This window comes from Dufourea novaeangliae, unplaced genomic scaffold (genome assembly GCF_001272555.1).
Source record: "Dufourea novaeangliae isolate 0120121106 unplaced genomic scaffold, ASM127255v1 scaffold8, whole genome shotgun sequence".
Lineage (NCBI taxonomy): Eukaryota > Metazoa > Arthropoda > Insecta > Hymenoptera > Halictidae > Dufourea > Dufourea novaeangliae.
This window is the reverse complement of record NW_015373923.1, coordinates 4856207-4883463: the sequence shown is the minus strand read 5'-3', so window position 1 is coordinate 4883463 and position 27257 is coordinate 4856207. Positions and strand designations below refer to the sequence as shown.

Genomic DNA, 27257 nt, shown 5'->3' with positions numbered 1-27257 from the left:
ATAATAAAAAAATTACTTTAACCCATACTACAGGGAGCAGAGGAGAGTAATAACATTCCTATCATCAAAAGAAATGATACATCATCCGCAACCAAGAAACGCAGACGGCAATTCTCTCAATTCTGCAAACCTAACAACCGTAAGAGAAATCCTTTAGTTAAAAGCTTCAATAGTCAAATTTGATTATTACAGTGTATATAAAAAACATTAGATTAAGATTGTTCGTCATTCGAAGGCCACTGTCCCGAATGATTCCAATCCCAATCCTTGCCTTTCGGACGAAACTTACTGGTGCCTCCAGAGTTATTCCAGTCCCTATGAAAAAACTTTTTCTTAAAATGATGCCGCTCGGGGTCCGTTTGCCGTTGATACTTCAGAGGCACCGAAGATGTGCTGTTCGTGTTATTGTTAGAGGGATTCGGTGGCCGGGGGCTGGTCGGCGAAGGTGTACGTGGAGGTCCCAGGGCTTCGTCGGGCGAGGGGATCACCGGCGGTGGTCCTGTGACAGTGCTGTCTGACCCGAGACCGCTGTCAGGACTCGTGTTCACTCCCTCGGTAGATCTTCTTCGCTTGTCTAACTCGGTGGAGGCGAACGCTACCAATCGATCGAATCCAGAACTGATTCGGTCTTGCCAATCTGCTTCGCCATCTGCAACGGAAGATTTGCTTAACCATTTTGTCGCTGAAACATTGAAAGTTTTGTAACGGATTTTCATAAAAATAAGCCAATAACCGTTTATAATCACAATATACCTATTATCCATACAAATTTTTATGATATCAGTTCTATATATACGTGTGCGTTGAAGTATATTCGTGCATGTATGTTTTTTGTATTGTGTGCACTGGTGGAGAAAGGTGACATTGTAACTATTCAAGGTAGAAATTATTATTACATATCAGCTGATAAATGGTATATATATATATATATATATATGTATGTACAAGGAAAAAATGTGTTCATGCAAAAAGCATGCACTAACGGTTACACAAACCCATCAACATAAGGTATAATGTACTTATAGGAAATCTGACATGCTTCATTTATTTCTAAGTTTCTTAGAATATCACGAGTATGCTGTAGATGTTAAACAACTGTTTTCAAAGGAACCATTTTTGAGTTTGGCTTATTTTCATGGAAATATCATCTACCACCATTTTGTGTCTCGTTTTTTTTTTTAGATAAGATGTTTCTGGCTAAATCTTTGGCTTGTAATGGCTGTAATAATAATTTAAAAAAAAAAAATGGAAAAAAAATTTTCAACAACCCCTGTGGGACAACTCACCAGCGACCACGAACCAACCCACAGGCAGCCGTACATTTTCATTTCTCCCTCTGATTTGTGTCTCAATCTCTAATAAAACAAGCTTCAAGGGCTGTGAGTGAGATCGAGTATGTGACAGACAGAGCTAACCAACAAACAGCTACAGTGCATCTAACAAATACAGCAAACAACAACAAAAATAAATATAAATAAAGATCTTGTACCAGCTCCATAAGATACGGTAAACCATAGACAACAATCTTAAACCCTTAGTGCGTAAAACAAAAAAATAATAATAATAATAGGAGATGCATAGCAGAAACTAATTCAACAGTGTTTGAAAAAAAAAAGAGATAAAGCAGAGTGTTTAGTAAAAAGTTTGTACAGCAAAGGTATATCAAAACAAGAGTATTTATCAGCAGAATAAATAAATCATACTTTTGGTGTAATAGTAAGGATAAAACTACTGCTAATAGAATAGAAGTGAAATATACAGTAGTACATAGTTGAACTTATAAATTCCAAGAACTTTCCAAGTCTATTACCAGCTTGATAATTTACACTCTCTTACGTTGGATACTAGCCAAACTAGTTTATTTTTTACTTGTAAACATAATATCAAGAATACAAATATTCTATTTTCTGTGCCTCTAAAAATACTTCAAAATACTTTAACGTCTCTTCTGTCAGCCAGAACAAAAAGCATATCTCAAAACTTGGAGTGTGTTACATTCCGAAACATTTTCTGATCCGATATTCCGATAGAACGCGTATATATATATAGGGAGGTGTACAGTGAGAAGCGTGGACTTCTGCTTACCATCGTCGCCAATACCGTTCCGTTGTCTTTGCGTGGTCATTTGAGGTTCATCGACTAGCGGCGTGGATGTGTTCGAGTGCGGTTCTACCAGAGGACTTAACGGTGCCCCACTTGTGCTTATCGACGACACGACCGCCTCTGTTTTCACTGGCATCGAAGGCTGTGATTGACAAATGGCCGTTACAATGCCATTTGTAGTCGTACTGCCATTACTGTTACTACTGGTTGCGTATCTGGGGTACGGTTGAAATCTATCACAGAAGAAACACATGTTACATACCGTTTTTAAAGTATTAGGGTCACTTAGATAATTTAAATCATTATGTAGATAAAAAGTTTCGAATAACAAATAAAAGATAAAAAAAGGTATTTCGCCATTTTTAATTGTGTAAACGTGGAAATTTCCAATTTTATAATACAATAATATTTCTTTATCGACACTTATCGCCCAGTTATTTAATCTCATTAACTGTTTAAAGCTCAGAACACCCTTAGATACTGCTGCTGTACACTGTGTATTATTCGAATAAAATTCTGCCCAACTCTGCTGTATAACTATCCTTATACATTCTCCAGGGTCTTTTATATTTTAACCCTCTAGTCTTTTCTACGTGTTAAAAACTGGTTCAAGTATTACGGGGTGACGCAATGAAGGAAAAAAGATATCAATGAAATTATAATACCTTCGACTTGTAGAAAGCATCGATTCGGTTTTGGCGGTGTGATTGTTCAATATACGAGCGTGTAATGACGCCGCCAGTCCTTCTACCGGCAAAACTTCACCGTTCGAGCCAGCCTGAGACGAGTGCAAAGATGTCGGAGGATGGGTTTGTGGAAGTGACTGCGAAGGATTATCAGCGAAGTATGATTCATGGTATGGTTTGATGTCTGCCCGAGGTAATTGAACTGGTGTATATCTGCAGAAAACAAAAGAAGTTGTAATTTAACTTTTTAATAATAATCCTAGTTTAACACTCGAATAATACATAACTCTACGATTCGTACCTTTGCGCCTGTGTTACTGGAGTGAACAATACGGACGATCTTGACGTAGCTGTAGGCGTACAGGTTGAAACCGCGGTAGATGTCGGAGCGTAACTCGCTACATGCGCGAGAGTCGATAAACCAGCATCGCCCTCTGCGCTTGCCGGTCTGCTGATTGGGGAATACACTGTTTCCGGTCTTATTATCGCGCTCATATCAACGGCTGCGTTTATTATCGATTGATTGGATATCTCTAGTGTCCTCTCTATTTCCCCGCTGACCAAATCGCCGATTGTTCTGGTCCCGAGCAATCCATTTCCCCCTGCTACAATACGATTGTCATGACTCGATTGCCTGGAGTCAATAGTTGGCCTATCGGATGGTGTTAAGTGAGATGAAAGACGTTCTTGGGAGAGATGACGGCGAAGTGCTAACTTTGCAGGTGAAACCTACAATGCAATTAATATAAACGATGTTTTTATTCGTAACGTAATCGTCGAGGACGTGGGATTCTCTGATGACGATAGAAAAACAATGATCACAGAAAAAGAACCGGCCGAGTAAAACTTGTCACCGGTTTAATTACCTGTGTATAGTCCGGCGTAGAAACATTCTGCGGTAAAGCGATACGTTTTCTATCTGGCTCCGTTTGACTTTGTAATTGCATTTGCTGTTGCTTATTTCTATTTTGTTGATCTTCGTTCAAGACACTTGTGATTATACTCTTTAGCCTGTCCTCGAAGTTCGCAACCCTGGGAGGCTCCTGATTCCTATTTGATGTTTCTTTATTGCTTGCCTGCGGCTGCGAGGATGAAATTGACGACGACGTGGTAGAAAAGCTAAGAGATGCTTGTGGCAGTCTGGTTCTAGAATTGCTGCCTGCATTGGCGTTCTGTCGATTCAACATTCGACCAGCTTCTATTTGTCTGCCCGTTTCCAAAATTTTCTGGGCCAATATTTCCGGATTGTTCTCTTGTATTTTGCCGATGTCTGGGACATTAGGCCACTCTTGCGATCTGGACCGTCCTTCTCGGCTCTTTCTCGTCGATCCGCTTTTCCCGTTCTGTTGCTGATGATGGTGCTGATTTTGCGTGTGTTTCGCGCCCGCTGCTTCCCTCTGTTGCTGGGCCATCGCGGCAGCTTGCTTTTCATTACTTGCTCTTTCCAACACGTTCAGTTCGTGCTCTAATTTGGATACCTGTACATTTATGAAATTTCTCAATTTTACATCTAAAACACTGCGGTGGCTTTAGTCATCCGATTTCGTCAGTGCGAATCATACTTACCTGACAATGTAATCTTTTACGCTGAGATAAAGTCGCCGAAATTTCCTTTAGTATATAATCTTGCGTGAGCGGTTGCGGTGGATTTGACATACCATTAGCAGTTGTCAAGCTGCTGTATTTATCTTGTAATTCCTGATGTCTAAGCGCGGTCAGTCTCGATTGTTCGGTTTCCATGGATGCAACCTGAGCCTGTAATTTGCTCGCCTTGGCTTGCAACTGTTTATGTCTAAGAACTATCTCCTTGGCTTTAGCGAGTAAGTCGCCGGGCGACGTAGCATTTATACCTAACTCAGTCATTCTAGCTTTCAACAGAGCCACACTATCATCGATTAATACTTTTATTTGTTTCTCTAGCTGCGCGGCTCTCGATTGCAGTTTCGAGTTTCTCTCCCTCTCTTTTGCTATGTCTGTATTCACCGACACTCTGTACTGAGGTGTTCTCATTGATTCTAACATGAGCATAAATTGGTCCCTGTAAACGACACGGTCATTAATGAATGTTCTCTCTGCACCGATACTGTTTTATTATTTCCGACACTGTATATCGTATTATGAAACGCGGTGGTAGTACCGTGGCTAACATTGAAAATCGTCCACGACCTTTCTTTCTTTAATTTTCTTTACAGAATGTAATATATAAACATCGATGTCTATATAGATTAAAAGCTGTAGAAAATAGTAGAAGCCACCCGACAAAATATTAGATTTACATATAAAAACAGGTGGACGACTTCTAGTGTGACCATCTTTACTGTATATACTACCATTATAATATCGTTCCTTCGTTCTTATTCCATAAATCCTTTTATTTCCTAGTCATATTTTATAACAATAAGTAAAGAATATTTCTATATTGATTATAAACATCTTTCAGAATGGCGAATAAGGAGAGATTTTCCATGCGAGCCACTGTATATACATCATTAAAAAGAACAGACGTACCTGAACAAGTCCAGAAGTATTTGTAAAGCATAAGGAGTGGCGGACGGAGCAGGTGGTATACTGAGTTCTTCGTGCACAGAGGTGGAATGTGACTGCAAAGAGAGCGACAACGAAGACAGCTGCTGATCCACGCAACCAGGCGCGGGCGGTGGCTTTTTTCCGAGAGCCTGCGGTGATGTGCTAAGTAACGTTTGGCTGTGCAGCAAGTCCAGGCCAGAAATATTAATCGCTTTCTTCGGCTTGGACTTCTTCACGCCTCTACCCCTCTGTCTGCCTCTAGCAGGCGGTCTTGTAATACCATTCGTTTTTCTATTCAATTTCCTACGAATTTTATTCGGTTGCCGACGACTCTTAATGTTACTCTCGTCTACGTCTGAATCGCTATTTGTCCCTTGTTGTTCCGAATGATTCGGGCTGTCTAACTGCCGCGAGAGGTCTCGCTTAGCTCTGTCGCCCCTCTCGCCTCTACTTGTAACCTTATTACTACTGCTGGCAGTGTTGTTTATCACAGAATCAGAGTTTTCATCGCCACCTTGTTTGTTATTCTTCAAACGGTGGAAATAACGTTCTAACTTGGTACGGTCGATTACGTGTAAATAGTAAGACACTGGTTTACCAGTCCACGAGACAGAACCTTTTAACGGTGACATTTCTGAGACGTGCATTATCGTACCAATATCTACAGGGGGACAAACACTCAAATTACAATTCGTGCGCATTTTCTTAAATATTTCGTTAGCATTATTACGTTTGGAAACACAAAGGTATATATTACCACTAAGATTTCGATCCGTTATGCGAAAGTTGAGGGGACAAAATGATTTCGATGATACTATACGTGCGCCATCTCGTAAGTCAGCGAATCGTTCTTTCAGTTGGTGATCCACCGTCGGACCGAACGCAAAATTATTAACAAACACTATTGTTGCTCCGGTGATGCTTTCACGATGTTCGTCAGCTAAAAAATCGCCTTTTACCAAACGATACTCGCCGCATCTTTTCCCGTACCAATTCAACCATTTACGAAAGTTTACTTCCATACTCTAATGTTTGACAGAAACAAGAGACTTATGGGTATACATGATTGTAACGAAATAATACTACAGCGTATGAAATGCATTAGAAGAATGACATACTTGTGCATATCTCGATGGTACGTCAGCTCTTTCCACGCCGATACAGATTTTACATAACGTCGCTGCGGCCATTTGCAAAACTACTTGTCCAACGCCAGATCCCAAATCGACAAACACATCGTCCTCAGTTATTTCGATCTGATCGATCATTTGACAGACAAGTTCGTAACTAGTTTCTCCGTACACTTCTGGTGAAAAGGGCTCATACTGATTCAACTTATCCGGTTCTACTACAGCCTGATTGTAAGTTTGCTGAAGTATGTGTCGTAACAAACCGCGACTAGGTCGTTTATTTAGCCTCTGCGATGGTAAACTAGTACCCTTTTCCTGCATTAAATTAGTTTCAGGTTTTTTTAACACGAATAGGCAGCTCGTTAATGTATGGAATCATTATCGAGTTAGTTACTGAAAACACTTTACTCACCAATTGAACTAAACTATCGATTGCTCTATTGAATCTGTCACATAAATTTTTCATACTCTCGTAATCCCTGGTGTCATAATTGCACAGAATGTTGTTCTCCAATGGCAACTTCAAGTCTGGTAAATCCTCGCACACCCATCTCATTGTTTCAACAACATCGAGTGCACCATCGTGACGATCCTATAAATAATTAATAATTAATAATTATTTAGACATTGAATGTACTGGAATCCAGCAAATGTTTTTCTATGGAACATGATATTTATACAGGAAATATGTCTTTGTGCAAGTAAGGTCTCTTTAATATAAGCTGCTTTATGGCCAAAATATTCCAGCACAAGCAGTAAAAACTCTGTAGGAATTTCTCCATATAGAAAGGTACTTTAAATGAAGGGCAGCTATAATAATAAGAATTTACAACATGATGTAAAATGTACCTCTGCTTTCTTAACATTTCTTACTGTCATAAATCACTGTACCCAAATTTATTGCTACAATACAAATTTACTTAAGTCTGTCCATTTCTCTAGTTCAATACACGTACAACAATTTCCCAAACAGATTTTTCCAGGACACTTTGTATACTATGAATAATTAAAAAAACTATCAATGTATCTACGGTCATTGTATTAGTCTTACAATCATCTGAAAAAAAGGATATCATTCCATTAAAAAATAATACTGTTCACATTGACAGTATTAAAAAACATAACAAGAAAAAGTATTCTATTGTTTCATCTCTGTCCCTTGCAACTATCCATTTTCCGTTAACATACTTTTTTTCATAACATTGACTCGAAAAAAAAAAATATTATGACCTGTTTCCACTAGATCACCCTGTATAAATGAACTGTTCTATCATGTGACGCAATATGACGTGAGAATTGCATAAAACAACAATTTCCATCAAATGATACTAAATTAAACTTAAAAATAAAATATCCCACTTATAATTTACTCATTAAAAAGCACGTTCTATACTCTCCTCTCCCCTCCACCCGATGCTGCTCTATCTCTCTCACGTATGTGTATGTACACACAGGCGTGTGTGTACCGAGACGCAGAATGTACGATTAATTTTAACACACATTTACGATCACGGAGAGCGGAGGGACTACGAATGTCCAAAATATCTCCGTATCTCGAATCGAAATAAACGTGACAACGTGACGGACTTGTGACGGCAAGAAGAAATCGCGTCCCCGCGATGAACGTACGATCAGCTGTGAGAATGAGGAATAATAAACGATAGGGTCATAGACGGCGAGCATTCGCGTGGCGGAATATCAATGTTATGTATCCGTATATAGATAAACGGGGAATAATATACTCACGGATCCCGATCCGGAGGTGAGGGGCCATTGATAGACAATCGGTTCTGCTCCGGCTGGCGAATGTAGGCGCAGCTCCATTTTAACAGGGCCGTCGTCCTCGTCCCCGTCGTCGTCGCCGCTGTCCACTTCTCTAGCAAACCGTTTTCCTCCGCAAGCCCAGTCTCAGGGTCGTGTGACGTAACCGCGGTTTCGATGAAGAACCGTTTGCCGGAGAATCGTCGTCGCCACTCCTCTCCGCGCACCAGGACACTACCACCACGTAGACGACGACGACGCTCGCGGACCCCCCCGCTCCGCGGTCACTTCCCCGGACATGAAAAAGAGACGAAGGGGGCCACCTTCAGCGACCGTCAATCCACGAGGATCGAGAGTGCGTCTCGCAGACAGCGAGGCCAAGCATAAAACCCAGCAACGACCGATTGTGTGCCCGACGAAGAGGAGGCACGCGAAAACGGACCACCAGGAACACACGGGACACGAGGCGCACAGACAACAGAAAAAACACTGACAGAGACTATTGTGCCTGGCTCACGGTGAAACAACGGTGTTGGGGGGGGATGACGACATCAAAACATGGCGTCATGCCTCTTCCTTCTACCGTATCGTGCCTGTGCGGCAGCACATCCGGGTGTTCCGCGCCAACTTGCGAGCAACGCGCATGCGTCTCGGGAACCGTTGAACTTTCGACCGGCGGATACAACTTTCTTGTTACGTTCGGGCAACTTTAGATATACTTGCCACCGGTGGATTCATCACCTTGACGCGGTGATACCTTGTACGGTTTATATTACTGTATCGGTGATAAATATTCACTGATAATTACAGGACGAATTATTGTTTCCGTAATCTTACGTTGTTGGTATTATCGCCGATATTTTCGCTCAATACACCTCTAATGAGAAAGTCTTCGTACGATATAATTATTGACGATTCACTGGATACTGTAATAATCGTACAATTACATTATGTTACATTGAAACAAGTTATGCAGCTATTAACAGATATAGAGTAATGAAATGTATTAAACATTATGTGCACACGTAAAAAACAATGAACATCGTGTCAATATCAGTTGGATATCTTAATAGATTACTCGATTCTTTTTACAAGTATTGGAATGCATTGAGTTCATTAATAGGAGCACTGTGAATGATAATATTTAATATCTTCTAATGATGCTTGATTAAGGACACTTGATAACGCGGTAAAGATTACAAAAATTGTGTACACGGAAGAAGATTAGAATCTCGGTCTTGTAGACTGTTCACTATTCATTTATTTCATTCTTTACATTCCATTTGCTTCAAGTATACTAGTGCGTTGTATATAAACACATATTAATGTGAAAACGAATATTCCGATATCCATATTTCTATATAGAATCGTAATTAGATCTACAGGATGACCTACGGGCAGAACATGGTATTTGTCACGTAGGCAGTCGCGTACAATAGTCAGCGCCTCTGCAGATGATACATAGAACTTTACGTAGCCACCTAAGACCGCTGTGTTTACTATAATCACGAGGAAAAGTACATGGCCACACCGGAAGTGCAATCAATGAGATTTCGTAAGAGGAAATCAAAATAAGGGGATCTACGTGTCTGTGCAATATGGTATTCAACAGAGACAGAGTCTGATGGATGTTGTACTAACACATGAAGTTCTTGGCCAATGTTTTGATACACCAAACGGGATTTATGCGAACTAAAAAAAAGTACTGTTACCGTTGAATGACGTGTTGCGCATATTTCTCGTTTGTAAATTGTAAATACATCGAAATTAGGTTAATTAGGTAACAGAACAAACAAGTAGCCATGACCGACGAACTAAAGTTAGATCATCGTGCGAAAAAACGAATTAAAGAGGTTAAACGGAAAGCGAGACCAGGTAAACACGTCATAACCTTAATCTTCTAACCTATACGTTTGACGTGATAATGGGCGTAAGATGAATTTTACCGAAAAAAAATCTGTAACTTCACGTTTTATTTTGTATTGATAGTATCACTAGAAGTAATTGAGACACCGTTTCTCTTCTCGTGACACGCTCGTGGTTACAAACTGAATTTGGAAAATGCGATACAAGACCGAACTGTCTTTGCCGACCTTGGATGATGTAACTCCAAATTTACTGAAAGTATTACGATAACAATATGTGTAACAATGTAACATGACGTGCTTACAAGTAAATAGTTCACCGTTTCAATCTTTGTATAACGATCGAACGTTCTCTATCATATGTCAGTAATAAGTAAAAAAAATTTGTTATGCTAATGAAACCTTTAATGTTTATGTTATATAGCTTTTATATTTGTGTTCTTATAAGTATCTCTGTCTGAATTTCATGAGGTGATCGATTTATTTTCAAAGTTCATCCATTCTTATAGAACTCGGAGATAAAGCGGCTTGGATTCAACATGGCTACAATAAAAAATTTGAATCTTTTTGGAATGTTAATGACAATGTGGATCGCATTGAGGAATCTAAAGTGTCTCCGGAAGAATTTATAGAGAAATACGAGAAACCCTACAAGCCTGTGATAATACAAGGTGTTCAAAATGGCTGGAAAGCTCAACACAAGTGGACTATAGAGGTTCATAAGTAGTAATGCTCAGTTCATATTATTGAAATGCAAGATACATTATAGACATCTGTGTACAATAAATGTCTAATGAATTGCAGAGGTTAATAAAGAAGTACAGGAATCAAAAGTTTAAATGTGGAGAAGACAATGAGGGGTATAGTGTTAAAATGAAGATGAAGTACTATGTACGTTATATGCTTAACAATGAAGATGATTCACCTTTGTACATCTTTGATAGTTCCTTTGGTGAACACCCTAGGCGAAAGAAATTGTTAGAAGATTATGTTATTCCTAAATATTTCCGTGATGATCTTTTCCAATTTGCTGGTGAACATAGGAGACCGCCATATCGCTGGTTCGTTATGGGACCTGCCAGGTCTGGTGAGTGTAGTAATTACATTTACATAGTGACAGATATTTCAGCCAAACACTTCAATAAGTGCTATTGATGCTTTTGAATAATTGCATTAAAATACAAGTAAATATGGTTATAGGTACAGGTATCCACATAGATCCATTAGGGACAAGTGCCTGGAATGCACTGATCTCAGGACATAAACGGTGGTGTCTCTTTCCTACTCACACTCCTAGAGAACTTCTTAAGGTGTCAGCAGCCGAGGGTGGTAAACAAAGAGACGAAGCTATCACGTGGTTTTCCATTATCTATCCTCGCACAAAGTTATCCACTTGGCCACAGGATTGTTTGCCAATAGAGATTCTACAGAATCCTGGAGAGACTGTTTTTGTACCTGGTGGCTGGTGGCATGTTGTTCTAAATCTCGATGACACTATTGCGGTTACGCAAAACTTTTGTTCTCGTACCAATTTTCCGGTAGTTTGGCATAAGACGGTAATTGTCAACAAATAAACAAAGAGTCGAATAAAATATATTTTTGAATTTTAAAAACGAAATTTTAATAAGTACGTCATGTAGGTACGCGGAAGACCAAAATTATCACGAAAATGGGTAAAAGTACTCAGGGATAAAGAACCAGAATTGGCAGTCCTAACAGAAACTATAGACGTAAAAGAACACACAGGCGTTGCCAGTGATTCCTCGAGCGGTTCCTCGAGTAGCTCTTCGAGCAGTAGTACCAGTAGTCAATCGGAAGATGAGAGCGCGGATGACAGCGGTCAAGAGTCATTGACGGCACATAAAAAGAAGAAGAGGTATATAATACTATTCTTAATATTGTTACTAGTCCATTTATTCTTTTGTAATTATAAACATAATTAGACATAATACTGTTTTAAAATTTTTTTTTCAGACGAAAACTAAATAACAGCCAACCCTGACAATATCAAGCATTTGGGACCTACAGAGACCTCAGACTGTACAGTATTAACCAACAATTATTGTTTGTACTAAGAGTAAATATAATTATTACCACCTTCATGTTCATAATAAAATAAATGCTAGATAATACCAAAGTTATTCTTATTAAGTAAATTCGTTTTAAATCCTACATTTAGGCGTCTCACGATAATGCACTTAATCTTTGCTTAAACTTTTATTATTAAACGTTATATCTTTGGACTCGTAATATTACCATGTAATATAGAAAAGATTTCTCGTTCATTGTTTAAAAGTCATGGCTTATAAATTCTATTCTTATCCGATGCTTATGTGTGAGAACGCAGTGGACGCGCGAAACATAAATTATGAAACGTTTTAAAATACAAGAATACAATCCCATTCACGTTCAGGAACATAAAAATGCCAAGGCTAATATAGCCCAGCAAGCAATAAGTCAGGTGCATTATCACTTTTGCGTTCTAGTTATTGATCTACTATTTTGACATAAATTAATACAAATTAATAAATAAATAGGAAAATTATAGTTACGAAATAAATACAATATTTCATTAGATACATGTATTAACTTTTCAGTGAGTTGCTTCTCTGGAAAGTTCTTGCGTCTCTTTTATAGTAGCTCCACAGCCTCACCGTTCCGTCACTTCATGTTGACACGGTGACCATGCAAAGCACCAAATTGGAGTGTAAACAACATAGAAGCAAAGTAATGAAAAAATTAAATTAAACTTATGTTCAATAGACTTAGAAGTTTATGGTTATCGCGAAGATATTACCCCTACTAGTTCATTCGATTACACATAAGTCTCTTTTTACATACAATACACTCGTAACTGCAATCACACTATTAATATCCTACAAATCGACAAGTTTAGGTTTTAAAAAGCAGTATTTCATATACTTGACACACAACTTTGACAGAAATGAAAGTGATTTAAATGGGATCGAATACGTTAATATAGAAGTTTTAAGCTGATGCTGGTTCTTAGTAAGACATACCAATTTAGTATGGTTAATGGTAAACAAAAGCGACAACAAAAGATGTAAATTATTAATATAAATATTTAAGTTACATTTCCGACTATTCTTGAAGTTTAATAAGGTTACTAAATGCATGTTTTGTAACATTTAAAGCATGATTTAAATAATGGCCGATATTGTCTTCTCATTATGCCAAAGGGTAATTCCGAAAGTAAGCTATCAATCAAGAATAGATAAGTATGGAAATAAATTTAAAAAAAAAAAGAATGTATCGAATATGCAGAAGTTATTTAGATAGTGAAGCGGAATAACAAATAGCAGAAATAATGTTGACTAGCGTGTTCAATATTCATCGGTTGAATAATTAAGTTTTCTTGACGACGGACAAGTCCACACACTTTCTAAGAAAGGACAAAGTGTGTTTAGACAAGCATGCGCATTACCACAGTAACAACCTATAAATGCAAAACAATACTATGCAACAATATAGAAAAATAAGTTATAGGGAAACTGTGGAAAGAGACATGGACAATGAGGAATCGGGAATACGCCACAGCTTCACCTCTCCAGAGCTGCAATCAACATTCAAGATGTTATTCCATCCAGGTAAGTAGTTACAGTCCCTGAACCCAAGCACACACTTCAATACAAAGTATTCGAATACTTCGTTGTAATTAAACTCTGTGAGTATGCTTTGGATCAGTTCAATGGAAATAATAACGTAACGAAAATGTACGTACTTGCTCGCAGTAAAAATATGCTGTTGATTAGTTATCACAGCATTGATAGCAGAACCATGTGCCCGAACTTCCCCAATTGGAGCACATTCCCCGCCATGTTCCTTTGGTACAGACCACGCTTTCAAAACTCCTCCTCGACAACCCGACACCATAATAGATCCGTTGTTCACCATACACAGTCCTAAAATCCAATCTTTGTGTGCATTATTCAGTGACTGGACTAGCTCCATCTTGTCTAGATCCCATCGTTTAATGCACATGTCTCTCGAGCCTGAAACATAAAAATACATCACTTGTACAGTTGTTCTCTCAATAACATTACATTTAACCCTTTTAATCCCATGAACCGGTATCGGGCTGGGAGTTGACATGGAGGAGGGTTTTTAGCGGCTATACTGCACGAGATCAGAAATCCCTCACACTGTAAGGCATGAGCCTTCTGATGGTAGATAATGCATTTTCCCCGTCTAATATAAAAAAAAAATCCCATGAGCCGATTTGTTTCTCCCGTGGTATTTCTAACAATACACGGATGTTTTATGTCGGGAGTAAAAGAGTTAATATAATTAAAAGTCAAATCTGTGTGCGAAAGATACCAGAAAATAGTGTTGAATCGCAGGTGGTTAAACACTGAACACCGTCGTAATGTGGTGGCGCCAGGCATACCGATTGTCCAGATGTGTTTGGTTCAACGAGGGATATCAGATGATCTTTACTACCAGCTATCACTCTACCATCATCCGCAACAGCCAGACACATTACTGCCGCCGTATGTGGTGTACTTAATTTTCCAATATGCGTTAACTTCCTCAGATCCCACACTCTAACTTTATCGCTGGCCGCAGCGAATAATTCCTGTTCATCCAGACTGAGCACCAAATCGTTGATAGTTGTTTCACCCATAGGAACCTGAGTTGATAGCGCGATCTGACCGCTTTGGGCCTGGCCAGATGAGAATAATGTTTTCACACAACTGTTCCCTGCTCTTAAGTCCCAGACTTTTACAACAGCCGCAGACACGCTAAATAACAGATTATTTACTGGCGAGTACTTCACTGCGACAACGTTGTTCGGATGACCGGTTAAGGTCAGATTTTCAATTCCAGATCTTAAATCCCATACTTTAACCGTTCGATCTGGAAGCATTGTATTCGATAGACAACTTGAAGTTTAGAAATGTCTGCTTTTTATTCAATTAGAATTATCTTAATTCTTGTGTAGGCAACCGGATACCCGAGTACCCATTTTTAAATTTCCTTTCACAATTTTTTAGTCTTGTTTAAAACAGCACTTGGTATATTATAGGAAGGGAAAACTAAGAGTTTCAAAAAAGTATCAAAATAAAATTGTCTATGTTTATCTGATCTGGTAGAATAGGGGTGTTCCGAGTGCTCAATAACCGTGAATATTTTGGTTGCCCGTACAAGAGTGAAGAATAATCTTTTATTAGAATTAATACTAATTGCCTTGCATACTATACCTTTTGAGCCACTGAATAGTAGATCTGCGGTCGCGCATATAGTTAAAACGGCTTTACTATGTCCTTCTGCCACGTATGAACATTGCAACACGGCTCGTGGAGGTGTCTGAAATGTTTTAAAGGGAATTATTATCGTTCAAGGAATCTTCTAGGCTTCTGTCACCGTTTACCTTTCCCTGATATTGAGAAATGATCCCCTTCATAGGTGGTGGGTCTGTCGATGCTGGTTGCCTACTTGCGGTTAGCCTGGAGAAAACATTTTCTTCCCTACTGTTGAACCGACGGTACGTGGTTGGTGATCCAGGAGGCGATGACACATCTGTATGTGCTACCTGTTCCCTGGTTTGAGGGTTTGTTATGTTAGCGTGTTAGTTAGCCGGGTTCTTGTCAATTCTAATCCGGGCTAAGTTATGTTGGATTCGAGAGATAACAATTTCGGACCATGCAAGTGCACTTAGATACAGAGTTACAAATTGGTATAATTAGTAATCACATTGTTCAATTATAAGTGTGGATTAATGTTTGTAACAGTTTAAATTGTCGAATATATTAATACGGAAAAGTACTGAACATTGATATTCTTAGAAATTAAACGATTTAGTAATCAACATATAGTTTCGGATACAGTTAATTATAAGAAACGTATATTATAGTTTATTACAATGAGGTAGTATAATAATTTTAATACAAAAAAAAAAACAAACCAATGATCCACTGAAGGGTCTTTTCGAAAGTGTTGCCACAGGACAGTGCACGTTGAATATTTGTGCGTTTATTTATTAACTGACATGTATACAAAATAACTGCTTACATATATACAAATTTTATCAGCCTTCTTGCGAAGCTCTATAACATTTACACATATTTATATTGCAAAGGCATAGAAATATATATATATAAGTATAATACATTAGATTGTACTATGTTAGAATAACTTCTTGAAACACCTGTGGTAATAATTGTGAAGTAGCGTTATCGTAATTAGCAAATTGCCCAAAAATTAAAAAAAATTGAAATGCACTTGGAACATTAAACAAGTTTTTATAAAAATGCTATTTTTTTTCCTAATTTAACAATTCCATTAAGTTAGTAATCTAAACAGCCCCTAACGATCGAAACTTTTCCTACGTAAATTATAAAGACCTTCTTGATTAATAAAGAAATATGTTAACTCTTTTTAATATGTCCCCATTTTCCAATAGTATTTTCTTTGTGTGGTAATATTTGTAAAGGAGATCTTCTCTCATATTGCACTGTCTTCCTTTGGATACATTTCAAGGCATAAAATTATAAATTTTTTTTCTTTGTTGAAGGCACCGATTAATGCACTTGTTTCGAATGATACACATCTTTCTTCAAGAAAAGAATTTGGCCAATAGTGCGTAGAACAGAGCGTCAAAACAAAGATATGTAAAGAATACAAAAATAAAGATGTGCTGCAGGATTGTCACTCACATGGAGCCTCCACCAGGATGTAATGGTCGTCGCAGTGGCCTTGGTGATGTGCTATCACGTCGACTCAAGGTCGGGGATCCACCAGTTATGTTACTATGTTGACTTCTCGTTAATACCAACCCTCTGGAAAACATTAATATTAATTATATCACATTAGTTCTTGCATACAGTCTTTCACTTTTAGCTTTGTAAGAATTTATACTTACTTCAAACTGCCTGGCGCACTAGGCACCCTTGTAAGTGGATGATTATAATTTTGAGTTTGATCCTCCGTTTTTAAATTATCTGGACTGGCTTGAACGCCATAAAGAAGCTCTTGAGTTTGCGTGGTTCTTCGTCTTACTTTGTTATTACGTTGTCTATCCTCTCCCATTATAACTTGACTATAAGTTTCACTGATATTTCGAATTAAAATGAAAATATTAACAACGTACAATTTACAACACACACATTAACGAAGCAATGTTAGATGACTTACTTATCGGGCGACGAGCTTCTCGAACTCGGAGGACTGTGACTGTAATTCAAAGTATTATTATGATGACTATTCGTAAGGGACAGAAGATCTCGGTCTCTCAGTACATGTTCCAATAACTGATGTTGCACATCGCTTTCCTGCGCAACTTGATTCAGTCGGGATTCCATGTCCCGTACTTCAAGCTGCTTCTGCGCGGCCACGCAGCTCTGTTCCACGGTGAACGCCAGCATTCTTTGCAGTAAATACTGAGCTTCGTCCACCGTGTGAACCGTTGATACAAGACCTTCGACGCCGGGCTCGCCCTCCGTTTCACCATCGCCCATTTCCACCATATCGCGTTGGCATTCGGAAATGCTATCCTGCAGAGAACAGCTTGAAGACCACAACAGAAACATACTACTCGATATAAGAAAGAATATTTACCTGCAAATAACTAATTTTACTTTTTACATTGTCGATTTCTTCATCAACGTCGGCCGTGTCTCCTCTTCTACTTGTTATGTCGTTCCTGTGCTTTTGAAGCTTCTCAAGCTCTCTGCCCAGATCCTCGCGTTCCTGAAGCAGTCTTTCCATCTCTCTCTCCGTTTCTGCAGCCGCTTGTTTAGCCAACGCCTGTTTAGCGATAGTCCTCTCGAACGTCTGCCACCTATGCTTCAAAGCCTTCGGATTGGTCAGCTTAGGCGGTGCTCTGCCTGCTACTTTCTGACTAAGACCTCTGTCACGTTTTCTCAACGCCGTGACCTCCTCTTGTTTACGCCTGAGCACTACTTCTCTCATTCTTTTGTCAGCTTCCAGCGTTCGAATCATGTTCGCATTTTTCCTGCTCTCCTTGCGCAACTGAGCTATCTCCCTGTTCCGCCTTAATTCATTTTCTTTGTGCCTTTGAGCCTCCTCGCGCATCTTATTCAAAAGCTTCACTTTAGCTCTCTTCATCTCGGCCAGTTCGTTTCGTAGCCCCTTCAATCTATTCTCGTTCTGCGACTGACTCTTGAGCAACCTCGCGTGTTCCTTTTTCGCGGACTGCAACAGTCGCACTTCTTTTTGCATAGCGGACAGTTTCTTCTCGTATTCGTCGCGCAATTTCTTCACTTTCTCCGTGGGCGGCGTTGGCTGTTGTTGCAACGAATGCAACACTTTGTCCCGTTCTTCTTGAGTGTCCTTAATACGTGCCTGTAACTGCGTCAGCTTATCCTCGTAGTGTTGTTTCATAGTTTGTAGCCGTCGTTGAGAGAGCTCCAGCTCCTGGATTAATCGCTGTTTCATGTCTATATTTGACGTTAAAGCCTCTAACTCACGACCCATAGCTGCCTCCTCTTCGTCTTCTTCTGCAAAATATTTTACACATATTACGGAATACGTTCGTACGGAACATCATTTATTCCTTTCTTTGATAATACATTTTTTACCTTTCCTATCAGAATCGTCATCCGTGTCATCTTCGCTTGCTGTATCCTGGCAAACCTCTGCATCATCACCTTCTGTATCCTCTCCTGTCTTGTTGCCGACGTTGCCGCTGTACACTTGCTGCTCTTTTAATGCAGTTAACGTTTGAATCTCCTTCTGCAACTCTTTTTTGGCGTCGCTTAATACTGACGTAGAATCACTCTGACATACGTATCCAGAATCACCGTACGGATTTGCTGCATTAACCTATTAAGAAATTATTCTTTATTCTCGACATCTATAGATTCCAATAGATGGGGGGTGATTTTACGTGAAAAAATAAGTCGAAAATATGGAATAACATTGTTTTGAGACTTCGTTTTCGAGGAAATCGAGTGTGAAGATTCATCTGTATGTTTTATTCTACATTTTCGATTCAGTTTTTCACGTAGACTCACCCCCTGCTCGCTTGTACCGCCAGTTATGGGACACCTTGTGTACTCTAATGTACCTGCATCTGTCGTTTTTTTAACTGTTGATACATAGCTTCTGCTTCCAAAAGACGTGCCCTTAGTTCTTCTATCTCTTGAACATATCCCTGTACTAGACTCGTTACATCGCCATTTCCACCTGTCGACGATACCCACTGACCAGCAGCCTTTTCTGCCAGCAGGAGAACATTCTTTGCAGTTAACGCTTCGACCGTTTCTGAAAGAGCTTTAACTCTCGTACGTAGACTTTGTAATTCGCTATTCAACATCTGATTTTCGTGCCAAGCATCATTTACACCATCTTCACCGACAACTCTTTTACCTGACAAAATGAGTAACAGAGTACAGTTCGACAGTCAACAAATAATATTTTTTCAAACTTTGTATCTTATATATATACCTTGCCTATATTCCATTAACTCTAACTGAAGTTGTTGAATTTCTCTTCGCAAAGAAGCTATTGTCCTTGAACTCTTATCCTGATTAATTGTAACTTTGTTCTTTATATTTCTTGCTCTGTTTGCATACTTTAAAGTACTCAGAGTTTCCATAAAATCTCGGTCGCTCGGAGATACACACGCTATCATGACAGTCTGACTGTTTCCTAGAGATATTAGGTATAATTTCTTTTTAACATGCTATTATTAATCATTGTAACGTTTATATTAACATCACATTAAATACTGGGATTACCTCCAAGGGAATCTTGAAGTAGCCTAGTCAACTTTGAATCTCTGTATGGTACATGTAAAGCTTTCTTTGTTTTGTCGCCGAGTGCTGAAATCACATTACCCAGGGCCAACTATAATACGTAAGAAAAAACAATTTTTTAAATTCAGATTACTACTTCAAAATTTAAATATTTCAGTAAGCTTACCAATCCACAATTTATAGATATTCCTTCTTTTGCTCTATCCCCTGTAGCACCAGTTCTCTTTAACCTTTCTGAACCAGCTAAATCTACAAAGTGGAATTTCGCAGTCAGAGTCTCAAATTCATTTGCTGGTTCCGTTCCGCTTGTATCCACATCGGCGTCCGGATCTTCGACTCTGATGCATCTCTGTTGTCTTACATACAATGTAAATATTGCGTGTGATCTTGACGATTGAGTATTCATTTGAGTAGATCCAGTTGTGCGTGATAATGCTCCTAATCGTAAATATTCTAACGCTTGTTCCGGACTGGTTACAATTCGTGGTTCTACACCAGCTAAATGAATGTTGCCCGAAGTATCTTCATGAATGCGAGCACCACCTCTTGGTCCACCTGGTTCCAGTAGGTCTTTCAAGTCTTCATTGTATAGTTCCAAAAATTGTGCAGTAACCTATAGCAACATACACACGAATTAAGTAATACATACTTATAATGCTTACAAGATAAGCATAATATTCCAGAAAGTACTGGTACTACAAACCTTAAATTCTGGAGGCATTTGTGCACGTTCCTTGGCATGCTTTTGTTTCTCTGCTATTCCATCAAAAAGATGTGTAATTGCTCTAGGAATGATACCAACAATGGTTTCTTCAACTTCCACATCGAAACCAGTTCCCATAGTATAAGTTTTGCCAGAACCAGTCTGACCATAAGCAAGGACAGTTGCATTGTAACCGTCTAAAGCGCCTTCTACTAGCCGTGCAACACATGTGTCATAAATTGTGCACTGCCCGATGCCAGTATCAAAAACATAATCATACGTGAAGGCTTTGTCTGGTCCAAGAAAGACCTGGGGTTCTCCTAGAGGTACTTGAGTACATATTCTACACATGTCAATCACTTCACGTGCTACTTGAGGCCTTATTCTGCAATTAAAAATAAAGAAATATATGCAATTAAAATAGAATAATATATCAAATACATAAATAAATCGGAAATATTTTTGTCACGGAATAATTCTGAGAATAATCACTGAAAATTATTATTTGTAAAATATAAACAAATAAATATTTGAAATATTATTTGTTATTTTTAACTTAAATATTTCATCTTTGGATCTGGTGTGGGCATGATTTGACTATTTCGAATTTATTACAAGCAAAGTATGATTGATCGATGCGGCTATATGAGAGCGTAATGTATCATTGTTCCGTGGGGGAATATCATTACAGTCCACACCTTGCGCATCAGCTGTGATCGAGTGTCATTCACGGAAACCCCGCGGGAATGACTGAAAGGTGTGAACGAGAGAACACGCGACACTATACAACCGAAAACATAACACAAGTATAAAAAAAAAATACAAACAAACAGAACTTACGAGATTACGTAAAAAGGAAGGGAATACAATGAGAGGTGGAAAATTCATTCATCGGGAATCGAGATATGCGTGCATTATACAACCGGTAATGAAGCCTACGCACCTGGCTCTCTAAAAGGAGATATTATGTATGTGATTTGAGTTTGCAACGCGGTATTGCGTAGCAAAAAGTTTCGATGACATTATAATGACATTATAATGACAAAATTAATCGATATAGGAAACGAATGAAAATTCAAAATTAAATGAAGATTCATTAACACTAAAAAGGAAAACATAAATTAGGGCAGTTAACTTAACAGATAGCAATACAATTTCAATAATCCAAATTACTAGTTCACGTCATCGGTCTGACGAATCATTTAGTAGAAATAAAAAATCGTGCAGTCGGGTAATTATTCAATTACGACCGTTACAAGAACCCCGGTACCGTTGCGAAACACGAATAGATTGTAGAATTTTCTAAAATCGTGAAAGTGTGACACGAGCCAATACATTTCGCAATAAAAATGATCGAACTCGCGACAACGGTGCACCGATCCGAAAAAGAAGAAAATAACAGTACGGACTCAGATAAGATACACCGGGACAAACATACTAGAGACGGATGTAAGTCACATTGGTTACGCTGGAAGAATACAATGATGGATAAAAGACGAGCTGTTGCGCTTTGAATTCGAACGATATTCCGCGGGAATTCCTAGATTATTATTAACAGATTATTATCAGCGTCGTGAGCTGTCATCCCGCGAGACGCTTAGTTTGCGACAATGTCAGTCCGCTCGATAGGAAAAGCGTCTTCTCTTCGAAACGTCCGATCGAACATTTTCCCTTGTTCACCGAACTTACCGTACAGCGACGCGTACACTCGTGTCATCAGCCATCTCGACGTTGTGTATTGTGCAATTTCTTCGAGACGTGTGACAGCGATGGAACTTCGATGGGAAAATGACGAAGAATCTGGCGTGATTAGACCGAAACTGTTAGGCGACGGTTAGAATTCCTCGGATACGCGAGTTTTCTGAATGCGCAAGCGTTACAGTATGCGGTGTCCGTGAAAATCCCGCATTTTTCGTTGTGAACTGCGCGCACAGGCGACCGTGGAATCCACTCAAACATTTCTCATAACGGGAGGAAAATCGCTATCCTAGTCGCGGCGGCCCAAGGACTACACGGATCACGGATCTTGGACTGGAATCATACGTGACGGACATCTTTGGTTCTTTATGGCATTAGCGGCCGTCTAGCGTCATCCGTCGACGGCTACGAGAAACTACGGGAACACAGTCCTTGACGATTATCGACTATCGTTACTTGTCCATTGTCGGTAAGATAGTTAATATTAATTGAATAACGTGTTATTTAATATGGAAATTTTGTTTTGTCTGAGCGATCTCTGAATGTATAAAGGTAATCACTAGAAAGCTTTAAATATTCTTAAGTCACTTTAATTAGGATATGTAACAATCAGTAAATCATTATCTTGTATTTATTAAATTCATAAGAATAAATGTAACAAATCGAAAGAAATTAAGTCTAATTGCTGTCTTAATTCTTTTTCTTGTTGCATGTTATCAAACCACCTTGATACATGAACATACTGAGCCTTCTCCTGGTGACTTAACTCTTGCTGCAACAAAAAAGAAAACGGGTCAAAGAGATTAGATTGATCCGTACAGTCTACTAAGGATTCCTATGTCCCACTTATTATACAGTGTCCATTTGTATTACCATTATTGAATGTAAGGCATAATACAATGTTATGTCAGCTATGGTTTTCCTTGTTCCAGTTAAGTAAGTGTTGTCCCTCAAAGCGGTATTTAATTCCTATAAAAATTGAACATACTTGATGACTATGTCACATACTTTATACAATTACTGCCCTTCAATATAATTACTAAACTGTCTATGTAAGTACAGATTTATAAGAAATAATTTACAGGAATTGGAATCCATGAAATTTAGAATCCACATAAATGACAGATCAACATTACCTGCAGAATCCTCTTTGCGTTAGCTGGAGTATCAGCGTAATTGACACAGACAACTGCGTATTCGAGCCATTGACGCGACAAAGCTTCTATTTCATTACTATTGCCAAGTATGTCAGGGCATCTAGAATTCTTGATTAATGATTGAATTATAGTACTAAATCCTTCAATCGTTTTATTAGACGTTCGTTCCGTACTAACAATTACCTATAAAAAATAAAGGTTTACAAAACAATGACACGTATCAACCACAAATCTATTTAGAACATGATTTATTTTTGTAGAAACTTGTTATTTACATTTTCGTGCATTTCCAATTGCACCGGCGATACATCCAAATAATTTGAAATCCTCTCTAAACATTGGACGTTGCACAAAACCATTGTTTCAAGTATTTTTTACACTCAATTTCTGTATTTTTCGATCGATCGACGAACAACTGTCAGGTTATGTTTGAAAAGAGCGCGATATTTGAAACAAAATATGTAACTTTAATAGCTACGTAATAGAGTTTGGGTAATTGTCTTATCGCCTTGGTCAAGGTAATTTTATATATGGAATATAAGAAACGCAATTATAGTAATAACACGAATCGGATACTTTTAACATTATTTAGGGGTTTATTTCAAATATACAATTTATTATAACAACACCTGTATAAAATTTGACAGTTGGAGATAATAGAATGTCACATTAGACTTTTAGTTAATCGATATATCCAAAATTACAAAATTAATTGACTTAGTTTAAATACTTGGACCTAAGTCTGTTATTTTGAAAAAATAGCTCATATTAAACCAGGGCCATAAAAATATATTTTGATAAATTACATTAAAATACATGGTAAATTAACATAGAAGTCTAGTGATTTGATTTTTTTTTGTTTCTTCTATTACTTAGTAAGTAGGAATGAATAATCAGCTGACGGGTAATTATGCTAATAAACTTTCTATCTTCTAATGATCCCAAAATTTGGCATTTAGTTGCTATTCTTGTTTACATGCTAGTCATTTAGATATTTTTCTCTTGCCACATTATGAATATTCAGAAGTAGTTATTCTATACTTTTCAGAGACTTTCATTGAGATTTCAATACCAACTATAATGTAATTTTAAAGGGATCTTAGTTGCTGTACATTTTTATAATGTAAATCAGGTACAGTGAATGCAGCAAGAAGAAAATACTTTAGATACAGTTAGAATTTCTTTCAGGAATCAGTCGTGGTTATATATCATGCAATTTGTAAACTGATTAATCTACCTAGAAGACAACATAATAACATATGTACATACATGTGTCAATCATTTAAAACATTACAGGAATGGGTAACAAATCTTTTTCACAGAATTTCACATTTCTGAAGATATTGTTCTTTCTGTAAACTAATTTACACATAATTTTCTTTAGACGTGCATATGTATAAAATACATATTTGTATTCCAAATGAACTATTGTAAATACACATAAAACAATTTGTATATAGAATTAAAATTGAAGTTAAATATTATGCTCATTGTGTATAACAATCGTGAAACGAACTTCACTTGTCTGTTGAATAAGATCTTGTGTGACATGATTTCAGTAATCAATTGTGTATCATTATGCAAATCAGTACACAATTCATTGAAATTGACAAATCATATGCAATTAAATGCAGGTACCTTTTGCAAGCTGCTTATTTAATATTTACCTAATTAAAACAGTCTCTTTTCGTATGAAAAAAGACTGTGAACATTGCCTTCTTGTTGAGCAGAATGTGTTCTTCTTTCGAATTTCAACTCTCCACTATACATCATAGATCTTAAACCAGAAACAGATCTAGCTCCAATGTCTTGGCATCCATGTTTAATGCCACATTGCAAGTAAGGCAAGAATTTTAAAATAGTTCCTTTGTCTACTATCGAACCACTAACACCTTGAGCTACTTTCAGTTTGTCCATTTCATTGTGGAAGTATCTGTCCATTGCAGAGCCGTGTGCATCCTTCCTATTCATGGCTTCCAAAGAACCCATTCCTCTGTATTTCTTAAGACGCACACCATCACTAAAGAAGTATTCACCCGGTGCCTCTGAAGTACCAGCCAATAAAGACCCCATCATAACTGTACTAGCCCCTAAACTTAGACCTTTAATAATGTGGCCAATGGACTGAATGCCACCATCAGCTATGACAGGTATACCAAATCTTCTAGCATATTCTGAGACTTTGTACACAGCAGTTGCTTGAGGTCTTCCAACAGCCATGACTTCTTGAGTGATGCAGATAGAGCCAGAGCCCATTCCAACACGCAGAGCATCAGCACCAGCCTCTATAAGGTTCTTAGCTTGCAAAGTTGTCACAACATTTCCAGCAATTACTTGTAATTCTGGGTACTTTGACTTGATATATTGTATCATGTCAATTTGATATTTAGAATTGCCCTGAGAGGAATCCAGGACAATCACATCAACACCTGCTACAGCGAGTTGTTGTAATCTCTGCTTATCTGTATTACGGGTACCAATAGCTGCACCAACTAACAACTGTTTATTCTCATCTTTGCTGGCATTTGGATAGCTACGATTTTTTTTCAGATCTGTTCTAGCCATCAGAGACACTAGCTCACCCTTTTCATTGACAATCGGAAGTTTGCCTTTTTTGGACTTTTCAAGAATTACATTCGCTTCCTGTAATGTCACACCAGCAGTTGCTGTAATCAGATCATCTAATTTCGTCATAATTGTGTCCAATTTTGTTAACTGTTGATTAGGTGAACTCTCTAAGAAGTCAATGTCTCTGGACGTAACAATGCCCAACAATTTACCCCCAACTTTTCCTGTGTCTGTGATGGGAACACCACAGAAGCCATGCTCAGCTTTAACATTCAATATATCACTGACTGTGTGATTAGGTGACAGGACAACTGGGTCTCTAATAAATCCGTGTTTATACTTTTTCACCTAAAATCACAAGAACGTATTTCTTTTACAAACTGTACATGTTAGTTAATCCCAAAGTGGCTTTAATATACACACGTTTTATTCTTATGTACCCACTAGCGATATGTATATGTAGAAACGCGGCGCGAACCTAAACAAGATTAAAATAACCGATCCAATAAACATAACAGGAGTTTCTTGCATACAAAAGATTCCTGCACTGAAAATTTGTTTACCAACAAGCGAGTTGTTTGTCGTCTGTTATATACGTTTGAATGAAATTACCATTACGCGACAATGCACTTATTATTCAACTGAAAAAAGTGCGGAAAAGTAACAAGGTGATGGGATGAAACCTGTATTCGCATATGAATACGAAATTACATAGGAAGTGTTTCACATAGCCGTCGCAAACGCATAAGTATTGCGCAGCTGTTACCGAAGAAACAGTAACAATTTGAATCGAAATTAGTGTACCTTGTGCACTTCGTTGGCCTGATACTCGGGTGTACAATTATGGTGTATTATGCCGATTCCTCCGCAAAGGGCCATCGCAATAGCCATGTCGGATTCTGTAACAGTGTCCATGGGAGATGAGACGAGCGGTGCCTTGAGGGTGATCCTGTTAGTCAACGGCGACACTAATTCTACTTCGTCGGCGGTGAAATCAATATAACCCGGTAAAATAATGAAGTCATTGTACGTAAGACCGTCGCCGTTCGAAAACAATTGCGCTGCTGAAAGTCCGTCATCTGGTAGTGGTACATCTGCCGGTTTTGTGTTACCGATCACATAGTCTGCCATCGTTTAATTGTTGTTAATTAGTATCGCGTTCGTTCCCGAAAGATTATCCGATTTAATTGTAACTGATAATGCGACCAGCGTAAGACGACTCGTTGCTCACGTTGTTTTGGGACCAATATTCGAATGACAGGTCCTCCGTAGACACCCGATTGAAATCACCAGGCGAAATGACCGAAATCAACGTGCGCA

General features: G+C 38.3%; 5 protein-coding genes across 5 annotated transcripts; 1 reads left to right on the top strand and 4 right to left on the bottom strand.

The window, feature by feature from the left end:
• Positions 1-212: 212 nt before the first annotated feature.
• Positions 213-8688, bottom strand: LOC107194664 (histone-lysine N-methyltransferase, H3 lysine-79 specific). The gene is made up of 11 exons (XM_015584314.1): positions 8192-8688; positions 6858-7037; positions 6434-6760; positions 6073-6340; positions 5298-5976; positions 4356-4827; positions 3656-4267; positions 3091-3518; positions 2769-3002; positions 2086-2336; positions 213-649 (listed from the first exon to the last, which is right to left on the bottom strand). Exons 1-11 carry the CDS (start codon positions 8267-8269, stop codon positions 213-215), a joined length of 3966 nt encoding a protein of 1321 aa, XP_015439800.1. The 5' UTR covers positions 8270-8688.
• A 1093-nt stretch (positions 8689-9781) lies between these two features.
• Positions 9782-12202, top strand: LOC107194826 (bifunctional arginine demethylase and lysyl-hydroxylase PSR). Its single transcript, XM_015584530.1, has 6 exons — positions 9782-10081; positions 10581-10786; positions 10876-11158; positions 11272-11627; positions 11712-11947; positions 12046-12202. Exons 1-6 carry the CDS (start codon positions 10009-10011, stop codon positions 12071-12073), a joined length of 1182 nt encoding a protein of 393 aa, XP_015440016.1. The 5' UTR covers positions 9782-10008; the 3' UTR covers positions 12074-12202.
• Positions 12203-12641: 439 nt separating this feature from the next.
• On the bottom strand, positions 12642-22517 carry LOC107194649 (kinesin-like protein KIF21A). The gene is made up of 16 exons (XM_015584301.1): positions 22204-22517; positions 20515-20899; positions 19978-20424; positions 19794-19902; positions 19501-19704; positions 19121-19422; positions 18633-18876; positions 17650-18551; positions 17227-17585; positions 16955-17143; positions 16749-16871; positions 15464-15632; positions 15294-15399; positions 14410-14949; positions 13814-14084; positions 12642-12735 (listed from the first exon to the last, which is right to left on the bottom strand). The coding sequence occupies exons 1-16, from the start codon at positions 22236-22238 to the stop codon at positions 12657-12659; spliced, it is 4464 nt and encodes a 1487-aa protein (XP_015439787.1). The 5' UTR covers positions 22239-22517; the 3' UTR covers positions 12642-12656.
• A 335-nt stretch (positions 22518-22852) lies between these two features.
• Positions 22853-23853, bottom strand: LOC107194937 (eukaryotic translation elongation factor 1 epsilon-1). The gene is made up of 4 exons (XM_015584649.1): positions 23645-23853; positions 23349-23552; positions 23086-23181; positions 22853-22984 (listed from the first exon to the last, which is right to left on the bottom strand). Exons 1-4 carry the CDS (start codon positions 23726-23728, stop codon positions 22853-22855), a joined length of 516 nt encoding a protein of 171 aa, XP_015440135.1. The 5' UTR covers positions 23729-23853.
• A 1007-nt stretch (positions 23854-24860) lies between these two features.
• On the bottom strand, positions 24861-27224 carry LOC107194716 (inosine-5'-monophosphate dehydrogenase). Its single transcript, XM_015584385.1, has 2 exons — positions 26742-27224; positions 24861-26285 (listed from the first exon to the last, which is right to left on the bottom strand). The coding sequence occupies exons 1-2, from the start codon at positions 27066-27068 to the stop codon at positions 25041-25043; spliced, it is 1572 nt and encodes a 523-aa protein (XP_015439871.1). The 5' UTR covers positions 27069-27224; the 3' UTR covers positions 24861-25040.
• Between the last annotated feature and the right edge of the window lie 33 nt (positions 27225-27257).

What these genes read in the sequence shown, in the direction of transcription:
- LOC107194664 (XM_015584314.1), bottom strand. Translation starts at nt 8,269, where the DNA reads ATGGAGCTGCGCCTACATTCGCCAGCCGGAGCAGAACCGATTGTCTAT. An exon ending in TCGATAGTTTAGTTCAATTG is followed by an intron (nt 6,761 to 6,857) that starts GTGAGTAAAGTG and finishes AATTTAATGCAG; the next exon opens with GAAAAGGGTACTAGTTTACC. An exon ending in AACGGATCGAAATCTTAGTG is followed by an intron (nt 5,977 to 6,072) that starts GTAATATATACC and finishes GTCCCCCTGTAG; the next exon opens with ATATTGGTACGATAATGCAC.
- LOC107194826 (XM_015584530.1), top strand. Translation starts at nt 10,009, where the DNA reads ATGACCGACGAACTAAAGTTAGATCATCGTGCGAAAAAACGAATTAAA. An exon ending in TAAACGGAAAGCGAGACCAG is followed by an intron (nt 10,082 to 10,580) that starts GTAAACACGTCA and finishes CCATTCTTATAG; the next exon opens with AACTCGGAGATAAAGCGGCT. An exon ending in TATGGGACCTGCCAGGTCTG is followed by an intron (nt 11,159 to 11,271) that starts GTGAGTGTAGTA and finishes ATATGGTTATAG; the next exon opens with GTACAGGTATCCACATAGAT.
- LOC107194649 (XM_015584301.1), bottom strand. Translation starts at nt 22,238, where the DNA reads ATGGCTGATGACACGAGTGTACGCGTCGCTGTACG. An exon ending in TGACGATTCTGATAGGAAAG is followed by an intron (nt 18,552 to 18,632) that starts GTAAAAAATGTA and finishes AATATTTTGCAG; the next exon opens with AAGAAGACGAAGAGGAGGCA. An exon ending in TTTCTCAATATCAGGGAAAG is followed by an intron (nt 15,400 to 15,463) that starts GTAAACGGTGAC and finishes AAAACATTTCAG; the next exon opens with ACACCTCCACGAGCCGTGTT.
- LOC107194937 (XM_015584649.1), bottom strand. Translation starts at nt 23,728, where the DNA reads ATGGTTTTGTGCAACGTCCAATGTTTAGAGAGGATTTCAAATTATTTG. An exon ending in AATTGGAAATGCACGAAAAT is followed by an intron (nt 23,553 to 23,644) that starts GTAAATAACAAG and finishes TATTTTTTATAG; the next exon opens with GTAATTGTTAGTACGGAACG. An exon ending in ATGCCTTACATTCAATAATG is followed by an intron (nt 22,985 to 23,085) that starts GTAATACAAATG and finishes TTTTTGTTGCAG; the next exon opens with CAAGAGTTAAGTCACCAGGA.
- LOC107194716 (XM_015584385.1), bottom strand. Translation starts at nt 27,068, where the DNA reads ATGGCAGACTATGTGATCGGTAACACAAAACCGGCAGATGTACCACTA. An exon ending in AGGCCAACGAAGTGCACAAG is followed by an intron (nt 26,286 to 26,741) that starts GTACACTAATTT and finishes TTGTGATTTTAG; the next exon opens with GTGAAAAAGTATAAACACGG.